Source organism: Ailuropoda melanoleuca, chromosome 12, assembly GCF_002007445.2.
Source record: "Ailuropoda melanoleuca isolate Jingjing chromosome 12, ASM200744v2, whole genome shotgun sequence".
In the NCBI taxonomy this organism is placed as follows: domain Eukaryota; kingdom Metazoa; phylum Chordata; class Mammalia; order Carnivora; family Ursidae; genus Ailuropoda; species Ailuropoda melanoleuca.
Genome location: NC_048229.1, coordinates 62,780,867 through 62,792,224, shown reverse-complemented (window position 1 = coordinate 62,792,224; position 11,358 = coordinate 62,780,867). Strand labels below are relative to the sequence as shown.

At 43.1% G+C, this 11,358-nt stretch overlaps 2 protein-coding genes across 2 annotated transcripts in view; one reads left to right on the top strand and one right to left on the bottom strand.

Moving 5' to 3' along the window:
- CMTM3 (CKLF like MARVEL transmembrane domain containing 3) overlaps positions 1–10,736 on the bottom strand; it is an 18,249-nt gene extending 7,513 nt beyond the window's left edge. Inside the window, exons 1-2 of the mRNA XM_034639032.1 lie at positions 10,601–10,736; positions 108–333 (exon numbers count right to left, since the gene is read on the bottom strand). Coding sequence (XP_034494923.1) covers positions 108–333; positions 10,601–10,736 — 362 coding nt within the window. The remainder of the gene's footprint in view (positions 1–107; positions 334–10,600) is intronic.
- TK2 (thymidine kinase 2) overlaps positions 36–11,358 on the top strand; it is an 87,096-nt gene continuing 75,773 nt past the window's right edge. Inside the window, exon 1 of the mRNA XM_034638773.1 lies at positions 36–1,096. The gene's annotated coding sequence lies outside the window, so the exon portion shown is untranslated. The remainder of the gene's footprint in view (positions 1,097–11,358) is intronic.

Here is an 11,358-nt window from a genome sequence, read left to right as displayed (position 1 = left end):
CCCCTCCTGCCCCGTCCCCTCCTCCCCTCCTCGCAGTCTCCGGCTCCCCCGCTGCCTCGCTCGCTTCTTCCGCTCTCCTTCCTCCTCCTCCCCTCCTCGCCTCGGACCCCGGCTGCCCGAGTTGCTCCGGGCCCCGCTGGGCGGGACCGTCCGCGGGGCTGGCCTGGGGTCCCCACACACCCTCGCGCACTCTCCCCTCAGCCCCAGCCCGGCACTCCGAGACCGCCCCGTCGGGGCTTCCAGTCTTCTCTGGCTGCCCTGAAGGGTTGTATACACTCGCTGCGTCGTCTAGCTTCCTGCCCGTGTCCCTGCGCGTGTCCGGGACCCAGGAATCTAGGCGCCCGAAAGGCAAGACCCTTGTCTCGTCTTCCTGCGCATTTGATCTAGCTGTCAGCCCCCGACCGCACTCCCTCTTTCTCCCCTGGCCACCCCTCCCATCTTTGGGCAACCCAACCTCCTTTACTGGCTGCCCCAGCCTGCCTTCTGCTCCCTCGCCCCATTCATACCCAGGGGGACTCTAGACGGCGCCTGGGCCTCAATGAAGGGCACCGCCATCCAACCTTCCACCCCAAGATCTGACACCCGGGGCTGTCCTTGTTCTCCCTCACCGTCAGTCCATCACCAAAGCGGGCACATCTTCACCTCCTAAAGCTTTGTTTCTGTTCACTTCTCACTACCACCAAGACTTCCACGAGGCCCCAGAGTACTATCTCCTCCCTGAACTGCTGTGAGGGTGTCTTTAAGAGGCCGCTCTTCTTCCTCTCTTGGCAGCCAGAAGGATGCTTAAATCCTCAGTGAGGATCACCTCCATTTCCCTTATTCCTCAAACCTTGGGAGATTCCCATCTTGCTCAGAGTCTTGGTAGAGAGACTAAAAACAGAATCCCTTGGTGTCCTCTGCTCCCTGTCTCTCCCACTCACAGGCCTTACAGTTTCTTGAACAAACCACGCTCCCTCCGCACTCCACGGCCTTTGTGCATGCTGACCCTGCTACCTGGAATGCTCTTCACTTGGTTATCTGATGAACTTCTCTTTACTCTGTGATCATCCCACAGTGTCACTTCCTCAAAGAAGACTTCCATGGCCTCTCCTGCCTGGTAAGAGGAATTCATTCACTCATTTATTGATAGATTGAACAGCAGTGCTAGAAAGATTGCATTTGCAGGATGCAAGGACGCATCAGCTTAATTTGTGGGGAGTGGGTCAACAATGTGTCCAGAGAATCCTGAATAAGATGATTCTTGGTAGTAGGTGTCTGGCTGGTTATGGCTGGTTCATGGGTTGCCAGGAGCCTTTGTGGAAGAAAGGACTGAGCAAATGGCCGGGGTGGGGGGGAAGGAGACAGTTGGTAGAGAACCGGAGCCTGGTGTTTGGATCTTACTCTAGATCCCCTGGGAAGAGTCCAGGTGAGGGTTAGAACAAAGACAACCTGATATCAATCAGTGTTAATTTGGCTCAAAACTGTAACTCAATAATAAGTAGAAAACAACCCAATTTTTTTAATTGGCTAAAGTTTTGAACAGACAATCCAGCGAAGATATATGAATGTCTAGTAAGCGCTCGAAACTATATTCAATATCATTAGACATCTAGGAATGCAAATTAGAGCCAAAATAAGATACTATTTTACACCTATTAAAATGGCTCATAAAAGGGGACTCCACCATTGAAGTCCTGGGGCAGATGTGGAGCACCTGGAACTCTCCTACACCCCTGTTGGGGGGTGGAAGTGAGGCCCTCCACTGTGGAAGACAGTTTGGCAGTTTCTTAAAATGTTAGAGAGAGGCATACCGTGCGACCCAGACATTTTATGCGTAGGTATTTGCCCAAGAGAAACAAAAGCACATGTCTTTACAAAGACTTGGACCTGAACGTTCACAGCGGCTCTATTTTTAATAGCTCAAACTGCGCACTGCCCAGTGGTTCATTACAGCTCAGAGGATAAGCTAACTGTGGGGCATCCCCACGCTGGAATACTTCTCAGTAGGAAGAAGGAATAACCCATTGACAGATCCACAATAGGGATGCATTTTGTGGATAATTATGCTGAATGAAAGAAGCCAGGCTCAGAAGGGTACGTGCTGTGTGATTCCATTTTTATGAATTTCTAGATCAGGTGAAACTCAGCTATGGTGAGGGAAATCGGATCAGTGGTGACCTGGGGTGGGGGCAGGAGGAAGCTCTCTGGAGTGCTGGAAGTGTTTTTTTTATTTTGATGAGGGTGGTAGCACATCAAACGCTCCACTTAAAATGGTTGCATTTTATTTCAAGGCATCTCTGTCTCACTTTACTGAAAGGGAACTCATGCAAAAAAAATATGGTGACTCACTAGGGTGGCTGAGAGGGCCCAGGGAGAGGCAAGGAGAACTGGAGGGGTGCCCCTGCTTGACGTGACTGGATGCCTATGACCGCTGTCGCTCCTGCCGCAGGCTGGGAGCTCCGTGGGAGCCTATCCTGGCCCAGCCCAGAACCCATCCCTCGAATGGTACCAGGAAGTGTCTGCTGTGGCATGAAGAAGGGTGGCTCTGTTCCCTTTACATTCCTGCCTAAGGAGTATTTTCTGTTCTGCACTGATTTGTTTATTTTATTCTTTGGGTTATAATTAAAAACTATCACGCTTCATTTTGTTGGTTAAATTGTTTCATCTTTGGCCTTTATTAGCTCCTGCTGGTGGGCTTCTGGGTACCCATTCCCCATCTCCCCCTGCCCATTTCCTTATTTTCTGACCCTATAAGTGCGTCAGGTTCATTTTGTATTCTCCCCATCCCAGCCCTAGAGTCCGAGTTCCTCCAAGGAACTCTGGTTTTTTTTTTTTTTTTTTAAGATTTTATTTATTTATTTGACAGAGATAGAGACAGCCAGCGAGAGAGGGAACACAAGCAGGGGGAGTGTGAGAGGAAGAAGCAGGCTCATAGCAGAGGAGCCTGATGTGGGGCTCGGATCCCATAACGCCGGGATCACGCCCTGAGCCGAAGGCAGACGCTTAACCGCTGTGCCACCCAGGCGCCCCAGGAACTCTGGTTCTTTTAATGGAGAAAGTATTTAGAAATAAATCCCTAGGGGCAGTGTTAATTTGCACTTCTCTAGTTATGAGTGGATCAAGGGGTTTTTTGTTTTGTTTTTTTCTTTTTTTTGCATATGTAACAACCATTTGCATTTGCTTTTCTGAGAACTGACTTTTCACATACTTTGTATGTTTTTCTGTTAATTGTTGGTTTAAAAAAACGGATATATAAGAATGCATATATTCAGGAAATTCGTACTTTTTCTGAAATTTGAGTTATGAATAGTTTTTCTTGGCTAATCATTTGTGTTTTACTTTGCATTTTTGCCATACAGATTTCTCCTTTTAGAACCTGGTGTTTTTCTTCTTAAACTATGAATGTGGGGACTGACAATAGCAGTTTTTCCCAAGGCTCACTGTCCTTACATTTGTGGGATGTGCCTTTAACGGTCATGTTGTTTTGCTCCTTTGATAAACCTCTAGATTCATTTTGCTAGTATTTTGTGGGGGATTTTTGCCTTTATTTTCATAAATACAATTAACCTCTAGTTTTCATTTCATTTCATTTTATTTATTGTGTGTTGTGTTATTCTTTATTTAAGCTTTCTTGTTTCCTAATGAAGGCATTTAAAGCTCTAAGTTTTTCTCTGAGGACTGCTTAGGACACATCCTTAAAATAATGCTTAGTTTTTAGCCACTTCTAATTAGCTTGTAGTTTCCATTTTAAATTTCCTCTTTAATCCAAGAATAATTTAAAGGGGTATTTAAAAATTTTCGGTTTGGTGAATTTTTGGCTCTATGTTTGTGGTGAACATCAAATTTTGTTATTTATTTTATTCAGAGAACAGGTCTGTATGTTCTGCTTTTTGGAATTTGTTGAGATTTTCTTTGTGTCCTGATAGTCAGGGGTTACAAGTGTTCCATGTATGCTTAAGAAGATTGAATATTAATATTCTCTTTTGGTTGGGTACAAAACTTATCCATGTATCCATTATGTATCTTGGTGATTATGTAATTTAAACTCTCTGTATGCTTACCCTTCTTTTTTTTTTTTTTAAGGTTTATTTATTTATTTCAGAGATTGTGAGAGCGTGCGCACTCAGGAGTTGGGGGAGGGGCAGAGGGGAGGGAGAGAGACAATCCCCAGCACCCACCCCGCTGAGCGAGGAGCTGATGCATGGCTTGATCTTAGAACTCTGAGACCACCACTGAACTGAAACCAAGAGTTCAATGCTCAACTCACTGCACCACCCAGTCACCTCTATACTTACCCTTCTTTTTCTTGATGTATTGACTTACTGAAACAGGTATATTAAAGCTCCTCACTGAAGTTTTAGATTTATTACTTTTCCTTGGATTTCCTAGGACCCTGGGATCATGACCTGAGCCAAAGACAGACGCTTAATGACTGAGCCACCCAGGCGCCCCTCTGTTGCTTTCTTAACTTCTCTTTCCTCAGTTTCTCCATCCACAAAATGGCAATAATAATATTACCTAAGCCATATAATTATTGTAAGGATTGAATGAGTTAATATATAAAAATATCTTAGAACAGTGCCTAGCAAAAGAAAAAAAAAGAATCGTGCCTGGCATATATTAAGTTTTTATTAACTATCATTTTGGGATCTCTCTTGTTTCTCTTGTTCCTAGTGAATGCTTTTAGCTTTGAAGTCTATTTCATTTAATATTAATTTCACCAAACCTACTTTCTTTTTGTTGGTATTTATCTGGGACATCTTGTTTATGCTTTTCTCATATAAGCATTTAGTGCTATAAATATCTAAGTACTATTTTCATTTCATCTTACAAATTTTGATATGTTGTGTTTTCATTTTTGTTCACTTCAAAACATTTTCTAATTTCTCCCAAGACTTTATCTTTGACCTGCAGATTATTTAGCAGTATATTGTTTAATTTTTTAAACATTTGGGGATTTTGCAGTCATCTTTCTGTTATTGATTTCCAGTTTAATTCCATTATGGCCAGAGAATATACTTTGTATGATTTTAATTCTTTTACACTTATGGAGGTTTATTTTATAGTTCAGGATATGGCCCATGTTGGTGAATGCTCTCTGTGTCCTTGAAAACAAAGTATGTTTGTTGAGCAAAGTGTTCCATAAATGTCAGTTAGATCAAGTTGATTATTGGTGGTATTTTGTTCTTTTATATCCTCGGTGATTGTCTGTGTACTTGTTCTATCAATTACTGAGAGAGAAAAGTTGACATCTTCAATAATATGTGTAGATTTGCCCGTTTCTTTCTGGGCTCCATGGTCTCTGATGAGAAATCTGCAGTCATTCAAAGTATTGCATCATTTTTCTTCGGTGCTCTCAATATTTTTTTCTTCATCTTTAGTTTTCAGAAATTGGATTAGGTTGTATCTGGGTTTGAAGTTTACTGAATTTCTTGTATCTGTAAATTTATGTCTCTTGCTGATTTGGGGACGTTGTCAGTCATCATTTCTTCAAAAAGTTCTTGTGCCACACTCTTACTCCATTCCTTGTGGGAATCCAGTGATACAAATATTAGACCTTTTGGTATTGTCTCTAAAGTCCCTAAGGCTCTGTTCATTTTTTTCAATCTTATTACTTTCTTTTGTTGAAATTGAATAATTTCTACTGATTGATCTTCAAGTTTACTAACTCCTTTCTCTCATTTCCATTCTGCTATTAAGCACATCCAGTGAGATTTGTATTTTGGTTATTGTGTTCAGTTCTAAAATTTCCATTTGATTTTTTTTTATATCTTATATTTCTTCACTAAGACTTTCTATTTCACTTATTCTTAGAGCATGGTTACAATATTCTCTTTCAAGTTTTTGTCTAATCATCTACGATTTGTGTTATTCTTGGGTTGTCTATTGACTGTCTTCTCTCTCATAAAATGTTGAGATTTTTCTAGTTTTGAATATAGCAAGTAAATATTGATTGTATCTTGGACATTTTTAATATTATGCTATGAACTCTGGATTTGTTTAATTCCTGTAGAGATAATGGGTTTTTGTTTTGTTTTGCTTTTTTGTTTTTTGTTTTTAAGCAGGTGATGAACTGGTTAGATTTGGGCCACAATATCCTACCCACCATTGAACTGTGGCTTCAGTGTAAGTTCAGTTTTCTTTTCTTTTTTTTAAAACAATTTTTAAAAGATTTTATTTATTTATTTGAGAGAGAGAGCGCACACAAGTGGGGCGGGGGGGGGGCAGAGGGAGAAGCAGACTCCCCACCTAGTAGGGAGCCTGACGTGTCGCTCGATCCCAGGACTCCAGGACCATGAGCTGACCTGAAGTCAGACACTTAACCGACTGAGCCACCCAGGTGCCCCTCAATTCAGTTTTCAAAAACTTTGCAGTGCCATTCTGGGATAAATCCCACGTGGTCATAGTGTATAATAATTTTGATGTGCTGTTACAGTTGGTTTGCTAATATTTTGTTGAGAATTTTTACATCTATAGTCATAACAAATACTGGTATAGTTTTCTTTTTTTGTGATATTTATCTAGCTTTCATATCAAGGTAATGCTGGCCCCATCAAATAAATTAGGAAGTGTTCCTTTGTCTTCTGTTTTTTGGAAGAGTTTGAGAAGGGTTGATATTAATTCTTCTTCTTTTTTCTTTTTAAAGATTTTATTTATTTATTTGACAGAGAGAGAGACAGCCAGCAAGAGAGGGAACACAAGCAGGGGGAGTGGGAGAGGAAGAAGCAGGCTCATAGCGGAGGAGCCCAATGTGGGGCTCGATCCCATAACGCCGGGATCACGCCCTGAGCCAAAGGCAAACGCTTAACCGCTGTGCCAGCCAGGCGCCCCCCGATATTAATTCTTCTTTAAATGTTTGGTTGTGCTGGACTTTTATTTGTTGGGAGGTTTTTGGTTACTATTTCAATCCTTTGTAGATCTGTTGAGATTTTTTATTTCTTCTTGAGTCAGTTTAGGTAATTTGTGTGTTTCTTGTGTGTATGTCCATTTCATCTAATTTTTTGGCATACAACTGTTATAGAATTATCTTGTAATTCTTTTTATTTCTCTATCATCAGTAGTAGTGTCTTCACTTTCAATTCTGACTTTAGTCTTTTTTTCCTCTTTGTCATTAGGTAAAGGTTTGTTTATCTTGCTGATATTTTCAAAGAACCAAGTTTTGGATTTGTTGATTATTATTTTTCTACTCCGTGTTTTATTTATCTCTGCTCTAATCTCTGTTGTTTCCTTTCTTCTCCTAGCTTTTGGTTTAGTTTGGCCTTTTACTGGTTCATCAAGGTGTAAAGTTAAGTTATTGGTTTGAGATCTTTTTTCCTTTTAAGTGTAGGCATTTACACCTGTAAATTTCTCTCTGAGCACTGCCTTTGCTGCATCTCATAAGTTTTAGTATGTTATATTTTAGTTTCATTCATTTCTAAGTATTTTCTAATTTCTTTTTCTGATTTCTTCTCTAACCCATTGGTTGTTTCCCACATATTTGTCAGTTTTCCAGTTTTCCTGCTGTTATTCATTTTTAGCTCCATTCCATTGTGATCAAAGCGGACACTTTGCATGATTTCAGTGTTTTTAAGTTTATTGAGACTTGGTTTGTGTCCTAACGTCTGGTCTATGTTACAGACTGTTTCCTATGCATTTGTGAAGAACGTGTATTCTGCTTTTGTTGGGTATAATGTTCAACATACACCTGTTAGGAGTAGATGGTTTATAGTGTTGTTCAAGTCCTGCATATCCTTATTGACATTTTGTCCAGATGTCCTATCCATTGTGGTTGCAGTGCTATTCCGATCTGTGCTGTATGTGCCTGAGTTTCCAGTCTGAGGCCTGGGTCATGGCACTCCCTGCAGTTTACTTCTCCAGGCCTTTGGTCTGCTATCTAGGGTGAAATCCATGCATCCACTGCTTGGGGTTGGTCCCAGGAATTCATATACAGCTTGATGGGCTCTTTCTCTTGAGATCTTTCCTTTTCATGGTCTCTTTGACACTTTCAAGTTCTGCGGGGTCCTCTGTCTATAAAGCTTGTTTAGTTTCTCTACTCCGTTTCATCCTTCCTGCCACTGCGGCTGATGCAGAGAGAAAAAAAACCCAAAGGATTTCCTCCATGCTCTTGGGACCGTGGTTCTTCTGGTCAGAGAGGAAGCTTTCTGTATCTTGGAGTTTTGAGTTCCTGCTTGTTCGGCTGCTGCCATTATTGCCGTTGATTCTCTGGTGTTGTCCGGAGGCTGGGGTGGAAACAAAATCCCAGGGAATTATCCCATTCTTCCTCATCTGCAAGGGCTCTGTTTCTTGTTCCTTGGACTAGTGTATTAGTCATCTTGGGCTGCCATAACAAAATACCACAGCCTGGGTGGCCTGAACAACCAGAATTTATTTTCTCACAGTTCTGGAGGCCGGAAGTCCAAGATAGAGATGCCAACAAATTTGGTTTCTGGTGAGAGCTCTGACCTTTCCTCTGTGCACTTGTATAGAGAATGTAAATGAGCTGTCTGATGTCTTATAAGCACACTAATCCTGTTGGATGAGGGCCCCACCCTATGACCTCATTTTACCTTAATTTTGTTTTTATTTATTTATTTATATATATTTAAGTAGGCTTCACACTCAGTGTGGAGCCCAGTGTGGGGCTTGATCTCATGACCCTGAGATCATGAGTCGAAACCAAGAGTTGGTCGCTCAACCAACTGTGCCACCCAGGCGCTCCCCCCACTTTTTTAAAAAAGATATTTGTTTTGGCGGGGAGCAGAGGGAGAGTCAGTGCAGAGCCCAGTGTGGGGCTCAATCTCAGGATCCTGAGATCACGACCTGAGCTGAAACCAAGAGTAGGATGCTCGACCACGTGTGTCACCCAGGTGCCCCTGCCTTGTTGTCTTCTAATATCCAGGTAGCCTTTGATGTTTGGTTTTGTTCTCATGTCAGTAACATCTTTGTGCTGTTTCTCTTGCTCTGAAAGCTTTTGGGATTTTCTCTTAATCTTTCAAGTTCCTATATTTTACCAAGCAGTGTGGACTTGATTTTCCATATCACAGTCTATTAGTCAACCCTTTTGTTAAATTTTAAAATCTTTTTAATAATCCCCCCCCCCACTAAGAACTGTTGTTAGTTTATTATCCTCTTCACAGTTTTTGTTTTAGGCACACAGTATCCGTCTTTACTCTGAATATACGCATTAGGATTTTTCAGAATCTGCATTTTGACCAGATCCATAGGTGATATGTTCCCTACTCCTAGCAGATATTCACCTGATGTAGTTTTGCTCCAAAGCGGCATCTTCCTGAAGTCTCTGGTGACCACAGCCCTGTCCCAGGGTCCCTTTCTCCGCATGACAGGTGGCTGCATCAAGTTATGTTCCGGCCCCAGCCTGCCCCACTGCATGCCTTCTCTGTCAGGATATGGGGAACCATGGCCTGCTCAGAGAGCCGCCTCCAGGGGTTGAGAAGAGTGGCCATACAAAGGAGTTCAGCAAGGTCTACCCTTTTCCATGAGATTCTGAACACGGTCCTGTTTAGCTTACATTTTCATTTTTTAAAAAAGATTTTATTTATTTATTTGATAGAGAGACAGCCAGCGAGAGAGGGAACACAAGCAGGGGGAGTGGGAGAGGAAGAAGCAGGCTCCCAGCAGAGGAGCCTGATGTGGGGCTCGATCCCAGAACTCCAGGATCACGCTCTGAGCTGAAGGCAGACGCTTAACAACTGAGCCACCCAGGGGCCCCTAGCTTACATTTTCAGATAAAATTTACATCTGATGAAATACACAGGTGTTAAGTATGCAGTTGAATGCTTTGACAAAGGTATACACCTGTGTGACCACTTCCCCTAATGAAAATAAAGAACTTTCTCACACCCTCATGCCCCTTGGTAATCAGTGCTCAGACTCCTCTTGAAGCAACCAGTCTGTCCATTTCTTTCACTATATTTTCCCCTGTTCTTGAACTTCATAGGAATGGGATCGTAGGGTATGTCCTTCTTTTGTATCTGCCTTCTTTCACTTAATTGATGTGAGAGTCGTCATTTTGAATGTTTTATTTTTATCATTATTATCCTGTTGTATCAATGTTTTTTTTTAATTGCTGAGTAGTATTCCATTTTGTGAATGTAGCACAGTTTATCTCCTTTTGAACATTTAAGCTCTTTTTTGCCTTTTGGCTGTTATGAACATTCTAGAACACCATTCCTCTGGGCTCAATACCTGGGAGAGGAATTTTGGGTCACATCATGGGATAGGGTGCACTTTTGAGTTTTTCTCTTCAAGATCCCTTCATCCAGTTGTTCCCACTTTTGGCAGGCTTGTGCCTCATCCTGCCCAGCCTGCACGGGGTGCTGTGGGGGCTACAGAGGGAGTAGCGACTGGAAGCGTTGGGTGGGGGGCTGTGGCTGGGGCCATCCAGGCTCGGGCTCTGCCTACTCCCCCACCAAACGCCAGGCTGCAGCCTCTCCAGCCTCACTCGCTGCTCTGCAGCAGCCGAGTCTGTGGTCTCCCAGCAGACGTGGACCCTGCCACTTCAGGGACTCCTCGTGGCACACAGGGTAGAGGCCTGAGTCATTACTGTGGTTTCCAAGGCCCAGTTGACCCTCTCAGTCTGCCTCTCATCTTGTTCCTGGCCGGGCTGGGGGGCACCCGTTACCCCTCATCTCTTCTAGCTCCTCATGGATCAGTTTGGGACCTTGCTTTGCTCTTATAAGGATGACCCTTCTTCTGCCACATGGCTGGTCTGTCCAGTGAGACTGGAGCCCTGACTGAGGCCTGTGGGCGGGAACCATGGTTCCAGGGCCCAGCTGAACCTGGCTCAGGGCTTATGCTCAGGTCCTCACTGAGGGAGACACTGCAGGGCCCAGAGGGCTGGCTGGAGTCCCCCCAGTTCTTCCTGTGCCCATCCTGCCTGGCCCATATGCCAGCCTGACTCTGGCTTTTGGAGGCCGTGAGTCCTGAGGGGATGAGACCACTTCTTTGGCCTCCTCCCGAGCGCCCCTCACACAAGGACCAATGCTAAACTGAAAAGTAAGAGTAAGAAAGGCCAAGAACCAATTTTTCTCACAGGGATTAGCTGGATGCTTTAAAAAAAAAAAAAAAGGAAAATAGAAATATCAATATGAACAAAACGTTCATTTTGTTTTGGAGTCCCTTGTTTGACTCTGGACCTTTCGGCTGGTCACTGTTGACAGCCGGTGTCACCCACATTGCTGGTCCCTCAAACCTTGTGTGCCCAGCGGCCTGCAGGTACCCCACGAGGCCCAGCTCTTCTTGCCCACTGCACCAAAATGTCCAGTAACTTTTGTCGAATGAACAAAATAATGTTTACATCAACTTTAAGCTTTAAAATCCATTTAAAGAGGAATTTCTTTTCCAAGCAAAGGTGGTTATTAGAATGGAAAGGAAAACCAT